We start from the raw sequence: 20,947 nt of genomic DNA, 5'->3' as shown, positions 1-20,947 counted from the left end.
ACACACTCACATTAAATCCTCAAGTAGGAAAGTGCAAAAATCCCAAATCCAGATGTGCCAAGCTGGTTCAGACGGATCCAAACTGGAGCTGGAGCCTGTAAATACATCCTACCTCAGTGCACTGACTCATGAGATTAAACACGTATTAAAACAGATACTTCATCTTCATCTTCAGTCCTTTAAAAAAAAAATGAATTAGAATTCAGGCTACAGCTTCACACTGTGCTGAAAAGATGTTTCATTACCTTAAGGCGCTACATCTTTTAAATGGAAAATTGTGTTTATATAATGTGATTGAAATCCTCTTTCAGGTTTTAAAGATGTATTTACTTAAGACCTGATGGACCCTTAAAGTGCATGACCTTCTCATAACGCTACCATCCTCTGGCCTCCCTCATTGGCAGGTGCCACTGTTGATAATCCCCAACTAATACTTCCCTTGTTATACTATATGCCGTTTTGCTGTTCTTCCTCAAAAGCAGAGACATTCCCCTAATCCAGTGCTAATTGCCCTTGTAAAACACCGCTTAGCACTGTTAATAATATTGTAGTGAAGTTATGTGGCACGTTTCATATGATCCATTTTGAGTGATGTATTGAATGTGAACTCAGCTAATGATACTCTTTGCAGTCCCCTATTGGTCTAATATTTCACCCTGCGGTGTAATTGATGTGTACAAACAGGATGTCTGCCTTAAATGCCTGTCAGACACATTGTGGGCGACTTCATTAACCTGCCAATTAAAGCTGTGAGAGCTGATAATCGTTTAGTTTTGTCATTTAGTTTGGGCTTTATCTGACAGTCAGCCAGTAACCGCTCGGCCCACGCTGTAATTTAATTGCAGCCAAGACCACCCTGTCAGCAGCTGAAGTTCTTGCCCGTGATTGGTTGACTGGTGGAGTTGTTTTCCGCCTCGTTTGTGGATGTACGTCTCTAGATGTGTTTTTCTTACTGAGTTAAAGAGGTTTGAGCTGCTCTGAGGAGCCTTGGTGTTGTTTTGTGTTTGCTTCTCTCCTGTGTTCTGAAACTGTGACAACGGTCCAGCTGTTGGCAGGCCCTTTGTTGAGGTTTCCATTCCAATCTGTGGTGTAGTGCTGTAATATGGAGGAATGGTTGTAACAGGGGATGTGCAGTCTGGCAACTTGGCTTCACAACAGGACGCCATGACTTTCTGAAGCAACAAGCCATCCCAATGGATTTTACCAACTTGTAAAACATTAGTTTTCCCAGAGACTGTCCTATACAGAATTATGACAGATTTGACTATTTGCACAAACATTGCCTGAAAAACATCCTATGTTAATGCAGGGAGACTGCTGGTCACGTCCTGTGTCCCATCAGTTGATGTTGGTGTCTTCCAAACATGATTACTATCTTTCCCTAAACATAGCCATGTAAAACAAAGCTGCTGACTCACATTTAAAACTGTTTTATCAAGTTATTTTACAAATTTTAAATCCACCTTTTACCTTAAAGGACTATTTCTGTAAATAGCTATGAAAAACCACCAAGGGGCCTCAAGTACTACAAAAATTTCAAGAAATGTTTTTTTGGACAGAACTGGTTCAGTAAAAGTAGAGTAAGCTCTTTCAGCATTCATAGTTGCATTAACAAATGTAGAGATTAAGTAATGAACAACAAGAACCATCTATTTTCTATGTGCAGTTTGTTTAACAGTGACTGCAATGTTTCCCTAATGAAACGGTTTAAGTTTCCTAAACGTAACTAAGCCTGTCACATGATGGCAGATCAGATAAAAGAGATATACTCATATGAATCGGCCATTTGCAACGTTTTTAAGGCCACTGACAGTTGATGTCCTCCTGCTGGTGAGGGCACCAGATCAGAAGATAATGGGAGTCTTTTTAAAGAGGGCAATGACAAACAGTCTGTTTGGTAGTTTAGGCTGGAGGAACAGCAGTTGTTTTCTTTGAACAGGGGTTTAGTGCAGAGCAAACTTGAGCATGAATTCATTAAGTTAAGGAGGCTTCCATAGATTACATGAACACTTGCATTAAAGGAACTCTTGGTACATTTTGCTATTGTTACATAGCCATAGCATTAACAGCTGTTTACTTACTATTCTAGAATAAACGTTGCAAGTTCAGCATCAAACTTCATTCCTTTACTCATCAACAGCTGTCTCCAGAGGGGAAAAGCAACACTAATGTTAACTCTTATTTCCACTGCTTCTTTTTCTTCAACTGAGGTTAGCATGCTAACCAGTTAGCATCGCCCAGTTTTAGCCCACCTTGTCACTTTCCCATAGCGACTCAATGTAGCCTCCAATCTATCCTAGACATAGCACTGTTCAGAGGATGTATTGTTACTTCTTTTATAATAACCTCTTTCATTATAAAGACAACAATGACCGAAGCTTTTGTCAAGCAACAACCACCACCACCCTCCCCCGGCAAGAAAGCTATATTCATCCATGTTCAGCGGCAGATAAAAACTTTAAAAGTTAATTGTCTAAGTGGTGAAATGTGAAAGGGTGTTACATATCTAAAAAAAATATACACCAAGTATTGTCTTCTTACATTGTCTTACAGTCCATTTTTATTCCATCTCTTGTGCAATGATATTGCCCAGCACATTGTGAGCTATAAGCACTTTCTCTAGTATTTGCCTCATCATTGACTCGTGTTGGACAAGTTAAAGTGAAATATCAATGATCTCGGAAATTGGAAATAGCAGCCTTTTGTGTTTCCTTCTGAGGTTAAGCCTTTAGGCAGAAATACAACACATAGTAAAAGAAAGTGTTTTGAGACTTGTACTTCGTCTGTACCCTTTTCTGTCTTTATTTCCATTTCCTTCTGCTCCTGTTGTGCTCTCCCTTTTTCTTTTTTTTTTTTACATTGTCTGCCTTTCTGATTTATTCAGACTGCAGACAGTGCCTTGAGTCCATCAGAGTTTGAGTAATAAATGGACCCAATGCTGGAATAAAAGGCTTTTATTAGCTGCATGGTGAAAGCATCAAACCTCCCTGCCATACTGCAGACATAAATAAAATGAATGTCTACGGAGGGAGCAGCCACCCCACATGAAAGCTACTGTAGTCTGTGAACACACACAGAGTATCTTTTGGCATGTGTCACTTAGGAGTTTAGGGTATGACTGGCAGCCTTTGACATGGTAATGAGTGTGTCTTTCATTGGACCAGACGCTCACTGTTAGTGAGTCTTTACAGAGAAAAGGTTGGTGTAGACTATTTAAATCACTACAGTCAGACTTAATTGCAGCCCATATTCACACACAGTTGGCTCAGTACTGGTCGTAACTTGAGTCTGCTGTCACTCATTTTGCCGAACATGACTTAATTCATGTTATTATATCACATTTAAAACGGCTGTCTGGTTTTATACATTGGTTTTGGTATGTGGAAATTACAAACTACCTTCATCTTCAGGAGAAATAAAGTGAATGAACTGAAAGCTCTTAGTTTTAATAACCTCCCGAAGTTTTTTGAGTTTAGTATCATCTCTGGTCCCAAAGCAGACTCTAAACTTCTAAAACATTTGCTATTGTTTTTGTTGGGTGTAGTTCGTCTCATCAGTACAAAGAAGATCAAAAGAAGACCCTGTTGATTTGAGATTTGGCATATTTACAGACAATAAATAAGACAGATAATGAAAGAAATGGAGACAGAATCTCTTGATATCATGCTGTGTATGAGTCAAACAAGCAGAGGAAAAGACAGAAAGTTTCCATAACCTACTTCCTGGCCCTTTAGGCTTTTCACTCAACAGGTTGCATTGATACTGATGTGGGTATTCAAGTGCACCTCGTCCTCCAATTAAAATCTCTGTGGTACTGATGTGACAGTATTGTTTGGCAATAACATAATTTTAATACAGCTTTGGCTTCCACTTCTCAAAGCCACAGTTGTCTCTGATATAATCACTAGATGCAAACTTAAAAATGGGCTATGGAAACGTGAATTTTGAAAAAACCTAAATGTCACAAAAAATTGTATATGCTCGCATGAGGTGGTTTTTCAGACTATTCGACAAAGCAATATTTCGCAAAGTTGAAAAGGAAACACTATTCTTATCATGCCCCAGGGAGCTAGTTCCAACCGAAAGGCAGACTGCTGGAAATCCATCGTTACGTTTAATTGGAATGATATTTTTTGAGGCGAAAACCCAGTTTAATTCGCACAACATCACTCAGTAGAAACCCAGACCATTCGCAATTGTGTTTTGTTGACTTCTCTAAAAAAAATTACTTCTATTTTGCGTGAAACTGCAATGGAAACTTGGCATCTGTGGCAGTAATAAAACAGTTTTATGTTTGCTGTTTACATTAAAGTTTTACTTCAGGTACTTTATGGCTATAACATAAATTGGGATACTGGTAGATGCCACATTTAAGACCCTTTTTACACGGTTCTCAATTTAAAAGGGTTCATTCTCAGACTCACTTTTCCACCGATTCAGAGTTTATGTCAATTTCTTCTGCTCCCGTCTGAAACAGAGGACCCTTACTACTAATTTAAGATATAGAAGGTATATCAGAATATACAGAAGGTGTGTCTACCTATGCCATGCTAGAATAGAAAGCTTGACAGATGTAGCAACAGTACCTGATGGAGCCAGGGCTCAGCAAAGGCTCAACTGGCTGTGATTACAGTTGAGTTTAACTTAAGTTCTACAAATTTATTCCAATAAAACAAAAACTGCGTCCTTAGCCCGCTGTGCCCCCATTAAGAAGAGGAGTACAAAAAAAAAAAGATGGTCTCATTTCGACATAATCAGCGGTTCCACTTTCCTTCGACATGTTCATCATCAAATAAAATCTATTACGAATGAAAGAAAGCTGTAATCTCTTCAACCAAACATGGGCCATTAGCCGTTTCAGCTTTTATACAGCGGGGCCTTGAAAATGAAAGTGCGCTGGAATGATTTGTCGATATACCAACTGCCTCTAAATTGAGTTTGTCTCTCTATCCTTTTGGGGAAGCGAGAGATTTCTCCTCTGACACGGTTCAATAAGAACAACGAAAAGCCGCCGTAACTCATCTCCCCCATCCTCCTGCTCTTATGGCAACAGGTGGAGGAAACAGAGGGAAAAGGTTGGAAAAGACTGAAATTACAGTAAATGATCTTGGAGCTTTACCTTCATCCATGCCTTTGATCATAAAACAGTCTCTGTAATCCATCATCATATATTACCTTCATCAGGAAGATGTTACATCTTCAATTTGGCTTCCCACAAACAAGCCATGTATTGATCAGTGTCACAATAAATCCAGCAACTGAACAGCACCACACCAATTGTAACAAAGGAAAAAGACTGACTATCAAGGTTTCTAATGAAAGACTCAGACATATACAGTAGTTATCTTAAGGGTATTGATGGGGCTGACAGGGATCTCTCACTCCCATGGAGGGATATTTTTGATGCTCTAGGTGTCGTGATAAGCATCTGTTGTCTCTGAAGCTTATCTGTCCCTCTGTACAAATCCATCCAGCACAGTCACAGATGTATGACCTCAGAGGAAACAGATGGTAAGAAAAGAGAAAAAGAAAAGACATCGTGAGGCAGAAAACCTGGGAACCAGAAACCGAGATTTGGGAGACAATGACAAAGCGACAGAGGAGAAAGTCTTTAACTATGCATTACCACCGCGACAGTCGACAGAAAAATAGATTTCTCTTGTTTCCTATAGGACACAACCGGGAAACTGTGCCAACAGTCTTGCAAAGTGTCATTCATCAAGCCTGATGACTAAACTTCTTTTCAGATGTTGAATATTTCACACTGGAGACAGTCCAGATGTTGAAATGTCTTGTTAATTGGATGCAGTCACAAATGATGCTTTTTATGTTTTAGTAATGCATGTGGGAACAAGCTAGCTTCTCTATTTGGCAAAGAGAAAACTGGCTGCCAATCTTTCATAGGGATTTTTTTTCCTGCTGCAAAAATATGCTCATGAATGTGATGAACAGGTGTTGATGCACGATCCAGCAACTGACAACTTGCAGCTATAAACGACAACTGTAAGACTCGTAACTGATTGAGTTGGCTCAGAGGATCCAGAAGCAACAGCTCCCTGTGGTCTTTAGACATTTAATCAACTGTTAGCATCACGTCCGCAAAGGCATAAAATGAAGCCATTTGTGATTTTAATTGTTCTTTTTCCCCAATGCAAGATGTACACTACATGGCCAAAAGTATATGGAAAACAGAACAAAGTGTATGGACACACAAATAATGAATTTTTCATTCCAAAACCATTGGGGGTTAATCTGCAGCCTCCACTCGTCTGGGACGGCTTTCTAGAGGATTTCGGGAACTGCTTGCAGGGATTTACCACAAGCCTTAAGTGTCTTAATGAGGTTGGCCACTGATGTTAGCAGTAAGACCCATCGCTTGCAGTCAGTGTTCCAGTTCATCTCAAAGGTGCGGGATGAGGTCAAGGTAGCGCTTATACCTATTTTCTTGTCTTATCGACCACTCAAACTGCTTTACACTACAAACCACATTCACCCATTGACATATAGTGCTTTTCTACCACATGCATTACATCTGGGCAATTTGGGGTTCAGTATCTTGCCCAATAATATTTCAACATGCGGACAGGAGGAGCTGCCGCCAATTGAACCACCGACCTTCCAATTAGTGGACAACCCGTTCTACCTCCAGAGCCACAGCTGCCCCTTTCGGCATAAAGATACATACATATTATATATAGCACTATGGACTTACAAGTCAAAATCTGATCAGCTAAAGTGGCAGATATTATCTTTATTGTACATACTGTTAATAAGCAAACATTATTTGTAAGATGCATGTACACTTGGAGATTTGAAGTATCACAGGATCTTCGTTAACAGAAGGAGTTGACCATTAGTCGTCGTGGAAAATTTCCATTTTTCTGTGCAAGTTGACATCGGAAGTTCATTATTGACTGTGGGAAGGTACGAGCACAAACTCCAGAGCAGCTACTGAGTGCATTTTATAGATGGAAGATTTTTCTGCCAACTGTTGGTTGGGTCAAGAATGATCTTTCAGTCTCAATGTTAAGCCAACATCGCATGACTCCATCTGCTGAGAAAGATCATTACATACGATCCTGTGTGGAACCTGTGGCGAAATTGTTTTTGCCACTATACTCTTCAGCAGACACATCAAATACTGTTTAAACTATTTTTCCTTTTTGTAGCACATTGTATGTAAGGACACACTTTCTTACATCAGTGTTATGTGACATTAAATTAACTTTCCTGCAGAGTTTTCTAATATATTTTTTCTATATTTTTCTTGGTAGACACTAAATGGACAGGCCTTTTGTTTATGTGTGTGTGTGCATGTGTATTTGTGTCTGCCTGTTAGTGTGCATACCAACATACATTCAATTGCAAATTTTGGCTTTGATTCAGAAAACACTGCAGCGTTGCTGAGATTGATGAAACGTTATAGACCCTGTAGCATCTTGAACACAAATGGTTTTGGAAAATGAAATGCCTTTTCATAAACAATATTGCTTGAGATTGAATCAGCCACCGGTCTGTGGAGAAAGGGGGAGGGGGGGTAGAGGCAAGTGTGATGTGGAAAGAAAATATAAAGAGAGGGGGAGAGAGAGAGTGAGAGGAGTATAAAAGAGAGAAAAAATACAGCAAGAGAGAGAGGCAAAGAAGGGGCCCGATGTTCTATGAATATGGCCATGGAAACGGGAGTAAAAAAAATGACGGAGTGGTAAGAGACGGAAAATGAACGTGCGCAGACACACTAGAACGACCAGCAGTAAAGAAATAAGATTAAGATGGATGGCTGAAAGGAAAAAGCAGAATCCAGCGGGGTTGATGTATAGGGGAGAGAAATCGATGAAAGCTTTGTGGTTGGTAAGAAAGAGACGAGTATATGGTGGTAGAAGAAGCTGAGAAAGAGCTGTGGACTAATCAGAAGATGCAGCAGAAACTTTTCACACATGAGTGGAAATACAACAGTGGCTGTTACTTTGGTAGAAGACGTACCTTGTAATTCCTTTTGATCTGTTTTTTTCTTGACATTGTTCGAGTCTTTCAGAGTCTTTCTGTGAATTGAAAAAGTAGTATGTTTGTACATCATGTGAGTCGTGTGTAGTTGCTGTACATGCAGGTGGTTCACAGGGCTGTTTTTGTTATTAGCCATTTAAGCTATCACTCAAACATGGGAAAAAAAATTATATTAGATGTGTAATGATTTGAGATCATCCATTTTTCTATTCAACATCCGCAGGCTGTTATTTGAACAGTCTGTTTGAATTAGTTTACTTTGCACCGTCACTCCGTCACCAAAACCTGCAGTGAGTGTCATATTGCCCTGACAGTAAATGTTACTCTTTCTGACAACTGGAAAATGGAAGAAACTAGTGAGCCATGCTGAGCAGGTAATGGTAACAGCAAAGCATCTGAAAAGCAATCACATTACTATGAGAACATATCTTCCTCCTCTATACGCAACAGAATCGTTTCCTGACTTTGTAAAGATAAAACTACCCATATATAACCATTGATATAACCATAACAACAATTCTGAGAAGCCACCTTTTAACATCAATTTTACCATACAGAATCATGTTCTTTTCTTTCAGTCCTGCAACAAACCTTTAAGTCACATATATGGATTCACTGTCGCTGTTCACTGTCTGTAGAACCTTTTAAATCTGTACCATTTGATTATTTTTCCAGCTGATATTTGGCTCAATGAGAATTTTTTGTTATTATAGTTCTATGTTTATTTTTTTATTTAACCTTTATTTTACCAAGCAAGACATTAAGAACAAATTCTTGTTTACAATGACCACATTAACACATCAGTTTCCTAAACAGAACATGTTCATTGTCATCATTTCTCCATAGGACCACGTATGTTGTAATTTCTACTTTTTGTTCAAAGTTGTCACTTTCTGCTCTTTGTACTGCGACAGCACAGGGGACCTTTTTGGAAACATTCAGAATAAAATAAGAAACACTGAGATAGTTGAAAAAAAAACCAGGATGTATCTTGTAGGAAGGTTTTAGTGACGTATGGGGATAAAACTGAAGTAAAGAAGGTACGGCTTCTCTCTGCAGGAGTGCTCTAGTTTCTTCCAGTGGTGGAGAACAAAGAGAGCGAACCTTTTATATGTATCTGCGGAGGCCCGGTTCGTCCTCTAACAGCTCTGATTGTTGGTTTTCTGATTGGTTCATGGCTCTCAGGTGTATCTACAGTTGGTTCAAGTGCCCAGTGTCTCCTGTGAGCTGGCTACCTACTACTCTGGCTCTGTCCTTGTCATGTCTTCCAGTGATACTTCCTCTCTGAATTTCTGTCAACAAGTCCTCATAGAAAATAGTGAAAGACACAATAGTCGGTGTTCCAGAAATGACATTTTTCTGATCTGCCACCCCTACTATTAAAGTAGAAATAGCAGCGACACACACGGCACACACAGGGGGGTGCAAAAGTCACTTCCCCATTCACTTGAACGGGAGAGTGGTCTATACTTAAGCAATGTCACACGAGAGGGAGTGATGTTGTACTGAATGTCAGCACAGCTGTGATTACGTCTTAGGTACAAGGCCGCAAGCTGTGTGCGCACGTGTGCTCACCTTCGCTGGTACTTAACCATTGCTTTAGAAGTGTTGATCTATACGAAAATGTATTTGTGGTTTTGAGAACCAAAAACCATCTCAGTGTAGTTTTACATCTCCTCTCTCAGGCTTCCCTCTGGAGAGGAGGCTCTGAGCCTCTCTTCTGATTGGCTGACTGTTTTCTGAGTGATCCAATAAAAATATAGCAGATTTCAGGTAAACACTCAGAGAAACCAAATCCTGCATGGTTGGATGGTGGGTCCAGGTGGGCGGGGCTAGGGGCATGCCTGAGAGCGGTGACTGTTACAGAAGTAACCCTCTCACAGATAACAAACTCCGCCGCCCATCCAGAAAAATCTCCTATGTGCGTGTGTGTGACGTAGGTGAGGCGTGTGTGTTTTTGTATCTGGAGTGGAGAGAACTCGAGGGCACGACAAACTGAGTTTATACGTGTTGTTCAGAAACAGTAATTAAAGATGAAGCGGGACAAATTGGTTCAGAAAAGAGACAGCACTGGGTTAAATGTCTTTCTCAGAGATTCTTGTTGATGCACTTTTCTGTTGCTTTGAGCTCTGTTTTTGTTATGGGTCAAATTTAACTTGGTTGTGATTTCCCCCTTTTTTTCTGCATGTAATTTTGAAGGGCCCATATTCAATACTTTTCTTGTGTTTTATTTGAAGTGTTGATCCATAAAAAGATATATTTTTTGTTTTTTAGTACCAAAAACCATTTCAATGTAGTTTTACATCTCCTCTTTTGGGCGTCTTCCTGGAGAACTTGCAACAACAGGTCGGTCAGCCAATCAGAAGACAAGCTCCCTGCTGATGTGTTTCTGAGTGAATGAAAATATAACAGATTTCACATAAACACTCAGAGAAACCAAATCCTGCAAGGTTGGATGGTGTGACAACGTGGGCTGTGCTGGTAGCATGGTTGAAGCAGTGACTGCTTTGTTGTGACATCACAAAGTCACAGAAGTCCTGACGGCTGGTTTTAAGGCTCAGTTTCTGAATACAGGCTGTGTGCATTTCTCTGTGGACTGAGGCTTTGATACTTTCACTGTATCAATATAGAACCTAGACCTGCTTTATAATCAAACAACACATGGACATCTGCCTTTATACAACATTAGACCTTAAAATAGTAGACATTTAATCTCACAGTTAAAACCAGTGAATTGAACCCTCAGTAACACTGTACACCACTAAGCCATATGGGATAAGCCTGGGATAATCTGTTTATGTACATTCAGTGCTGTAAAATGACACTGCTCATTCTATCAGGAGACCTTAAGATAAATATTCTGCTGGATGGATGATTGATTTAGTACGCAGTTTGACTTGTAGAGAGAAGAGGGGAAAAAACATTTTCCAGTGCATCTGCAGTAAAAAACATGAGCAGTACTTTCAGGTCCTCAGTTCATCAAGTACCTAATGACAATACAACAGTTTGCACATCTAAGAAAGCTTGACTTTTCAGTTTGTGGAATATGAGCTTAATGGTCTGAGCTGTTAATTGAATTTCACATTCTCACCATGTCATTGCTTCTTCCTCCTACTCTCTTCTCTCTCTTTATCTTCTTTTATTTCTCCTCTTACTCTTTACAGCGTTCTTTACTCTCTACTCCTCTCTCTAGAGGAGACGTGTCATTGAGTTGGATCTGTACTCATGATTGGCCTCGGTGGAAACTTGCTGCTCAAAGGCTCTGGTTTGGAACAAATTGGCATGTGGCAAAGCGGAGCCTCTTGGCGACGTGTGTGTGTTTGTGTGTTCACGTGCAGACAGAGGAGGTCTGGCTAACTTAGTGGGGCTGGACACCAACTGTGTTCCCTGTGTAAAAGATGGACCAAAAATTGGACACATTACAAAACCATAGTCATGTCAGAAAGGCCTTCGTCAATGAGCTAAATAAAGAGCTTGTATAACATCTACCTCTCTGTCTGCTGCCCTGCTGAGTTTCTTGAACACTCACTTTGATTGCCATTAGGTGACCTGGTGTGGTGGCGTACTCTCTCTGTGTGTGTGTGTGTGTGTGTGTGTGTGTGTGTGTGTGTGTGTGTGTTTGTGTGTGTGTCGGCATGTGTCTCCATATTTATTTGAACTTTTTATTTCACCTCCCCATGGACATTGAGCTTTTATTGTGCTCCCCTGGCCACCGACTGATATTTCAGTGAGTGAAAAAAGGAGCACTGGCTGAGGGACGCCATTGTGTGAGTGTGTTGGCATCTTTGTTGCCAAAATGATGGATTATACTGGAAACATGAGGAAGGGACCTTTAGGAAATAATGACGTGTTTATCAGGAAACGGTCGTTGCAAATGTTAAGACTGACTTATTTGCATGATGGATGAGCCCATTCTTAAGACTTAAGTATTCATTTCATTTCACTTTGTTTACGTGTATGCCAATATCCTGTCATGGTCACCAAGTGGTCCAACTCCAAACCACTGCACGTAAGCAAATCCTGTTTACTGTAACCCAGTGCAGCCAGGTCGAGAATAAATGCCTGTTCGCACGAGAGCAGCTTTACCTGGGACGTCCTGTCGTTTGTAACAAGTTTGGTGGTTCATTGTGTTCTTATCTAAATTTTTATTATCGTCAAATGTAAAAAGTGAAAATTAAGATGATGCGATACCATTTTGTCCTTACTAATACCATTGTCTTAAAAAAGTGTTTCTTAACAGCTTTATTTTACTTACCCTGTATAGATGTGATATGATTGCTGTCATTGTTGTATGATATGGCTCAGATTGAACCCTTTGCCTGCCATATTCTTTTATCATTTAATTTGACTGTCAGTCAAAAAAAAAAAGAAAAGAAAAGTGGGAATGAACACTTCCTCAGAGTTAAAGCCTTGTAAACTGTACATGTTGCTTATTTACTCATGGGACCTTCTAGTGTAAAATATGGCCAAATTGCTGAATGGCTGATGTTACTCTATTGAGCAGAAATCAGTTTTTCTTTGCTGCTATAAAACAGTAGTTGCCAATGGCTGGACAGCACAACTTCCTGTGTATGGTACTGTTTTAGAGCATTTAAGAAGAGTTGATTTCTGGGAAAACTGCTGTATCATCCGGGTTTGAAATTATAAAATTTATCAGTAAATTACATGGTATTACATGGTACCTGATACAGTGTGTCAGGCAGTACTGTAGACATTTATGCTACTAGTATCATATCGGAACAACTCTACGTTTTTCAATTCAAGCCATTAATCTATCAATGTTCATTTTTAAATTGGACAATCTTAACTCAGGTCCCTCATTAGCTTTTGACCACATTTCACCACCTTACATAATGGCGGGGCTCAGGTGTATAGGACGACCTGTTATCATGAGACCAAACACAAGTGCGCAAAATCATTCTACTGAGGAAGACGGTAAGATGTGGTTGAAAACTAATAAACCTTGAGTTGAGATTGTTTGAAGCACTGACTGTTTCCGAGGTCAAGACCATCACAAATTACCTAAGTTTGAAATGCTAATACAAGAGTCAATAAATAAATAAATAAATAACCCCACTTGAAGTTTTAACTGGCAGATCTTTACTTGATAAATTACTGGATTACCAAAATTGATTTGTTTTTTTTTTTATTGTATAGTTAAATTAAACAACTAAAACTTTTGACTGTAAACAGCATATTTCTCCAAGCACATAATTTCGATGATAACCTTAAAGAGTTTTCACGTCAAGTCTGAGTTTTTAGTGTCTTTGTTTTTAGTCAGTCAACCATTGATGACCGTCATTCAATGAAAAAGAAAATGTTAAGAGCAGGGAGAGTTTCACCAGCCCATACTGAAACTGCTGCTGATTCACCACAGTATTTACTCTCTGATGTTGGAGCCCAGTGTGATTCTAAATGGGAAAATTTCAACATTTAAAAATGTTTCTCCAACCGGTGAAGCTCATCCATACATACAGAAAATCAAGACCTGAATTTGTGCGAAGTATTAATATAATGTATTTATTTTAAATGCCTGACATTTTTATCGACATTAATGGACTCTTGAGTGCAAAGGCCTTCAGTCCTGCGTTAATCAAAATTTCAGTAATTTTGTTGTTTTTTTCCCCCTGCTTGCTCCCTGCTGCTTCTATGAGCTGCGAATCCAGGCAGTTCATTTAGCAGAGACATTAGGGATTAAACTAAATGACCTAAACCGTGTTGTGAGCTGTTATCTGCACTCATTAAAAACACCCCCACCACCTCCTATTGGAGCAGAGGTGCTGCGTTTTGGGAAAAGTAAGGCTGAATAAATTGCCAGTTATTGTAAAATGAACGCACACTTGTGCATTCATTCCTGAAGTGGAGCAGCTTCTGTGGTACAAGTGTTTTAATTATGTGAATTCATTTTCTCATATACAGATAGATGCATTGGTGATATAATAAATCATATTGCTGTAGTATCTTGAAAGCGCCAGGGATAGTGTGAGCCGAGTGGCGGTAGATGTGGATCCAGTGATGGGGGCCATATCAGACAGAAATAGACAGGCTTATTAGAGATAAGTGCTTTCTGTCATATTATGCTGCATATTCTTAGCCAGTCAAACCCTGCGTGAAATTTGTTAGATTGCTGCTGTAATCATCTTTGTGGAGGTCAATCACGCAATCCATCAGGAACACCAACGTTTAAATCTTGCATGTGCAGCAGTCGACATTACAGCAGATTACAACACGGCCATAAAACCACTCATAAAACCCCCACACATAAACATTCATGCATTTACTCTCTGGAAATAAGAAATACAGTTTCCATCCAATGAGCCTGAAGTTGTTGATATGTTGGCAAATATTATTTTGTTGCTAGAGAGAGAGAGAGAGAGAGAGAGAGAGAGAGAGAGAGAGAGAGAGAGAGAGAGAGAGAGGGAGAGGGAGAGGGAGAGGGAGAGAGAGAGAGAAGAATCAATGCACTGCTCTCACAATGAAATAAGATTTTAATGAAATAAGATTTGAAATAGTAAAAATATAGGAAATCAATATGTGGTGGTCAGTGTTGATACTGTGGGTGGCTGTCACAAATAAATCAGTGTATGGAAACCATCACACACACACACACACACACACACTGAACTAAGATTTGAAATAGTAAAAATATACTGCCATTTGGACTGGCATTATTTCAGCCCACAGCCTACTTTTCCTCATCCTCAGTGAACAAACTGGAATTGCAAAAACACAAAAATAAAACAATGTAAAAATAATCATCTTCAAGTTCGTGGCAGTTGGCAAACTTCCCCACTTTGTCTTCTTCTGCTGTTTATTACAGCCATGCTTAACGTAGCCTATACCATCAGCTTCTGGCGACACTACGCAGCCTAGTTCATTCTAGTTTTCTTAGTCGGACTGGCGGTCAGCTGCACCAGGAGAAATCTCGCCGCATCAGTGCACCGGTGGACTGTCAAAGAATCCATAAAGTTTTTACCGTCCCTGTCAGTCTCTTTACCCGCCCTCTCTGTGTGCCTGTCATTCACGGTGCTGAGTGCGTGTGCAGGGACGTGAATGATTGAGCTGTACTGTATATATTGTGCAGTTATGGCAATTAAAAATACTTGCAGTGAAACACCTTGTAAACGGTGTTATGTGCACAGTATGTTATAGTCAGCATAGTTTGTAACCCAGGGTTGAGGAGCTGATTGAGTTCCTTTCCAGCCTTGGTAAAGCTCGTCGACTCTCTCTTTCTCTCTGCTGACGAGGCCCTTAGTTCTGCGTTCTGTTACCTTCCATTATACTGCAACCTTTGATCCACATGCAGTCACTTTGTCAGCAGGCAGGCAGAGACATTTCAAATGTTCTACTTATTTTATACTGCTTTGTACGAGTCAAGGGCACAGTTACAGTAAATGTTAAAGGCTGAAAATCTGAACTATTGTAGGTGTTCAATTTATGTTTGGGAGCAGGTTGTCCACTGATCGCAAAGTCGTGGTTCTATCCCCAGCTCTTCCAGTCCACATGTTAAAGTGTCTTTGGGCAAGATACTGAACCACAAGTTGCCCTCGATGTATCATCAGTGTTCGAGTGTGTGTGTGTAACAGAAAAGTACTGAGTGCACAGAAAATGTGCTGTATGAATGTGTTTATGAATAAATGGTTGAATTTAACTTATAGTGTATAGTGAGTGGCGATGAGACTTAAACTTATGAGACTTATAAGTTATATATGTGTAGTCTGTGGGTATTGCTTCTTGATAAAAGGACAACTCTGTTTTTTCTCTTCATCTCTTGGGACCTATTCAGACCTGCAATAACATCAGTCTCAGGTGATCCGATCACAAATGGACAACTCTAAGTACGTCAGCCCACACCTGGCATTAGAATATGTCTCCACATGTATTCACGTATGACCACTTGTGATTGGATCTCACTTCCCTGCTCTATATGCAAGTAAACACGTACATCATTCCTGTTGGCAAAGACCACATGCGTTGTTGTTTGTAGTCTGTCTGACCATGACAGACTGGTTTGTTGTTAATGTGTTGAGAGAGAGAGGGACGAGCTGTGTGAATCAATGTGATGCACACAGCTCAAAATTTTAATAAGGTTTTTCCCAAATATAGAAAATCAGTATGTGGCAACCAATATTGATATTGTGGCAAGGCATAACATATAAATCAGCGGAAGGGAAACTCTAAGTGAAGGGGAAAAATATTTTCAGTTCATTATGAAACAGTGGCGGGACTGATTAGACTGTGGCAGAGGACATGAGTTGAGTAGGCGGTCCTCCAGTGTGGCCCAGGACACTCCTAAAACACCTCCTCCCAAAGGTGGTTGAATCACAAAAGCGTCCTAAATGTGATCAGATCACCCAAGACGCATGTTAAAGCCAGGTGTGAACAAAATCAAGAATGGCACAATGTCTGTTTTAATTCTTAGTTGAGTTTTACTTCACTGCTTTCATTTGGACTGGAGTCTTTTTGTTCTTACAATTGAAATGCAACTAAATTAGAGAAAACCAAGTCAATATTAAGTCAGTGCAGACTGACACGACACAGAGCACAGGACCATCCACTGATAGACAGGGCGAGTGACAGCTACAACAGCAGGAATATTGACACATTGATTGACAGGAAGGCATTAACATTCAGATTTGATTTAGAAGTGCCTGAATGCAAACACAGCAGGTGATAAACACAAACAGTCACAATCAAAGACGTTTCTTTTAAATGAGCAAGTGTGTGTGTGTGTGTGTGTGTGTGTGACATTGGAGATTTTTGTGCTGCCAGAAACCTTGGTTTTTGGCAGCACCAAGTGACAGCGCTGGGTCACTTCTGAGACTTTGAAAGATTTCATTAAAGTGAAAACACTTCAGGTGGCAGGGGTCAACTAAATGATCATTTTAGTGTCTGCTGGAAGTGGTGAAGTTAAGTCAAGCATCGTCACCGAGTTCAGCTCTATCTGGATTGGTATTTCTGTCACTGCTGTCTCACTGCTTAACTTTTGATTTCTCACTTGCTCGCACTGAGCAGTTTTCCCACGAGCATCGCAGAATTTAATTTGAGCAAACAGTCTGAATTTTGCAGCATCTCAGGATTGGAGGCCTTGTGACTGTTGCTCATAGTACAGTTGCTTTTCTACATAAGATCATTACTTACTGCAGAATTAATGAAAGTCCACTTTCAGTGAAACACCTACCAACCAACTCAGTTAGTGTATTTACGGTACTTTTTTTTTTCAGGCTGCAGTGACAGGTGGTTCTGTACAACTCAATTATATCCCACTCTTTTAAAATACGATCAACATGCAGGGGATTGCGGAAGAAGAGAGAGGTAGACATGAATATGAACGCAGGATTCCCACAACAACATAAAAGCCACTTGATCCACCTTTTACACCTGCGCAGTATTTGATATGCAAACAGTGTTTTTCCTCACAGTATTGACTGTGGTTTCCTGCTGGAGTGCTGTTGTTTGACACCGCTCATCGCACCATTAGAGGCAGCGGATGTGATAGAAGCTGTCTCAGTCTGATCTATGGCGTGTAAATAGACTGTGACTGAGGGCTGCCGACCATGCTGCGTTCATTCACTGAGGCTGTTTGTCATTTTCTGTGACAAATCTGTTCATTATTAGTGTGAAACATTGAACTGGGGTGGTTGGGGATGGCTGGTCTATTATTAAGAACATAACAAGCAGATTTTTAAATGTTTCTTTACATAATGCAAATGTTGGACCTGACTTGCTTTGTCATAACACATAGTTCTCTACTGTCCTCCAAGCACTTGGTCAGGATGAAGTTCCTAGTACAAAGGAATTTTATGGCTGTTCAGTTTTTACAGCAAACTTTGATGAACTCTCTCCAGTGCCTCAGCTTGATACTGAACGGCCGCTGTTTTTGAATATCGAGTGAATTTTGTCATAGAACGGATACTGTAATCAAGCTGGCACATTGTGCTGGGTTTTTACTCGGCACCACAAAGTATGGACACAGGCAGATGTTAGTGGACGTGAGTTTGCTCTAGGCGGGGCAAAGATGTTTTACCATAAGTTGAAATTCAAAACCTTTAGTTTGACAGTGATATCATTAAATGCTGTTGGCAGTGTCAAAGGATGTGTCAATACACCCATCATTGCAAATCTTGTTCACTTATTCTTATATGGATTTTTCTATTAAGATAACATTAAACTTTGATGAGAACTTTTATGAGTTTACTGAATTGGTTTGATACTATTGAGTATTGAAAAAATGCCTTGCCATTTGATACCTAAGGGGTAAATTAATAAATCTCTTCTTCATTAGTAAACCAATGAGCATGCAGCAGGCTTGGACCAAGAACTAATGATGTTGGTGATTGGCTTTTTATTTACACACACTTGAGTGTGTAAAGAGACCAAGCTTAGAATAAAACTACAACTAGTACCATAAAGTGTATTGTAGTTTTCTTTTTGTTAAAATGGATTTCATAAAATTGATATTGAAGAAAGAGTTGTTAAGAATCTGTATCGAAGTCAAGGCATCAGTATACCAACCCTTTTTTTGTATAAGGTATGTATATGGTACAGGAATGCTGTGTAAAAAATGTGAATCTATAGATGACTGTAAGGTTGCACACACAGGGATGGATGGAGGATATTTCATTATAGGGATGAGGGCAGGACACCAGCACATTTTTGTATCTACTGGTGATATTGAAGGTCATCCATGCCTTCACGTTTTCAATCTCAGGCTACAGCAGCTGTGTGTTTCTGATTGGACCTCAGCTCACTTTGTGGTGGGAACAAAGAGAGAAAATCCCAGACAGCAGAAAGTTTTGGCTTTAACTACATGTCAAGATGGATGTTGCTCAGTCTGTCTTCAACACGATGACTGCGATATAACTTTTTTTAAACAATAAGAAAAAAAACAAACAGAAATGAAGATTACTTTCCTTCACATTCTCCTTCTGTCCTTCATCTCTTATAATTTCTTTCCTGCCTCCAGACATGACTCATCAGGCTGACCCCTTCTGACAAATGTTTCAAACGATGTTACAATGTCACTGTCTACCTTAATCCACCTACATATTAATACGTCTGCCTCTGTCTTCTCTCTGCAGTATGAATTCAAGGTGAAAAACATCAAGAAGAAAAAAGTCCACATCGTGGTGTCTGTAGACGGTGTGAAGGTCGCCTTGAGGAAAAAGAAAAAAGTGAGTGACCCTTATCATCTTATGAACTCTATTCCTATCTTACTCCCTGGCTGAGTGTGATGTGTCCTGTTTGTGTCATTTTATAACAAAAGCAGCAGAGTTTGATCTTGCTGCCAAGATAAAGAAAATCTGAATATTTCATGTACCAGGGGATATAGGCTAGATTGGATCTCTCACTCATTATAAAAGCATGTGAGAGTTTCTTGTTGTAATGAGATACAAACCTCTTTTGATTCAATAAGCTGATATGTTGTTATCATGAGAAAAGTTTCTTGTTAAAATGAAATGAGTTGTTTTATGTGATGATTATAAGAAAAATATTTTTTTAACTTCAGAGTATGTTATTACAAGAGAATCTTTTTCATAACAATAAGAAATTTAGCTGATTTTATTCTTTATAGTGGCGACTTTAAGTCGCTATGATTCTGTCTAGGCACTAATTAAGATATCAAGCTGGTATAACTGGGTGATAATATATTTAGATTAAGTCAATTTTTGTACTTCTATCATGTTTAAAATGTCTCCATTGTAAAACTTTAGTCATTACAACCAGTACAAAAAGTTATTTTTACCCCTTCTTGCCATGGGGTCCTTTAGCCTGGCTCTCAACTTAGCTGGTAAGTAGCTTTCAGTCCGGACCACTCTACTGGGGAATGATGAGACGTTGACGTGGCGCTCAGAGTAGGGAACTTTATTTCCAGGCCTTTCAACCCTTTTGTGCTGCTAGCCTAAGCTTTAAGAGTCTCTCAACTCTAGTGCACATACTTACTGGACCCAGAAGGGGACCGAGGCCCAGAAGCTTGAGAAGTTTGGCTTATGTGCCCAGTGAGCGTGTTGGGATTGGTAAGATTGGGATGCCATCTTGGTAATGAGGAGTAAAATGATCCTCTGTGTAGTGCCTCTCATGTATGTATGCATTATAATGACAGCCTTGCAATTGTTGCAGTTCTTTGTTTTGCACATATAATGTGTTTTTAGTCACACTATCAGCCAACCAAACACCCCCTGCTTGTAGGAGTAAAATATGTGATGGGCTAATTTGTGCAATGCTACATGTTGGTTTAGTCATGTTAAGAAACCAATACAGATCCATTTCCTGTTTACTGTCGGTGGCAGAAGGAGATTGTAAGAGCCTGAGAGGAATTGAGAGTATGATGGAAGATGAAAAGGACGACAGATTTTGAAGAGTAAAGGGAAACAATGAAAATGGAGGAGGAAGTTAAAGCATAAAAAATAGAGAGGAGAAAACCTGAAGAAAGTGGAGGGGAGGGGGGTGAGGCTGGATGTGTTTCTCGCTGCAGTGAGGCTGACAGCTGTAATCTACAGAGACCGAGTGAAGTGGACGTCACCTGAATCACAGAGAGTCTGACAGGTGGAAAACCAGTGGCTGGAAACAAAGTGAAGCTCACTTAGTAGTGGCGTCCAGTGTTCTTCCCAGCATTCAGTTCTTAATCTTAATTCATTAAGCCAGACTTGAAGCCACTGGTTGTTTTGTTAAGGTTTCTTTCAAATGTATGTAATATTTGATGTTACACTAGTGACAGTCAGCTGTCAACTAGTGTTTAAACTGTTGATCTGTTCAGACAGATTATGTGTGCAGGGCCAGATACTCTTGTTTTACCAGCCTGCATGTTGGGAGAGAGAGAGACACGGTAGCTCAAAGATTTGATTGGCTGCTGACAACCGAAAAGCTCAGAATGACCAGACGGCCTTTGCTGATTGTTTACCATTCACTCAAATTCCCCTGTTCGCTTTGAAAAGAAATTGACTTC

At 39.8% G+C, this 20,947-nt stretch overlaps 1 protein-coding gene across 4 annotated transcripts in view; it reads left to right on the top strand.

Annotated features, from left to right (window-relative positions):
* Positions 1-20,947, top strand: part of LOC111671722 (carboxyl-terminal PDZ ligand of neuronal nitric oxide synthase protein-like) — a 187,875-nt gene that overhangs the window by 45,303 nt on the left and 121,625 nt on the right. For all 4 annotated transcript variants that reach the window (XM_087180045.1, XM_087180044.1, XM_023428886.2 and 1 more), the window contains exon 3: positions 19,083-19,175. In XM_087180045.1, coding sequence (XP_087036171.1) covers positions 19,083-19,175 — 93 coding nt within the window. The remainder of the gene's footprint in view (positions 1-19,082; positions 19,176-20,947) is intronic.

Source organism: Seriola lalandi, unplaced genomic scaffold (assembly GCF_002814215.2).
Source record: "Seriola lalandi dorsalis isolate HSWRI2012SDOR001 ecotype SW California unplaced genomic scaffold, Sedor1 jcf7180002054885, whole genome shotgun sequence".
NCBI classification, from domain to species: Eukaryota; Metazoa; Chordata; class Actinopteri; order Carangiformes; family Carangidae; genus Seriola; species Seriola lalandi.
This window is presented reverse-complemented; position numbering and strand designations above follow the sequence as displayed.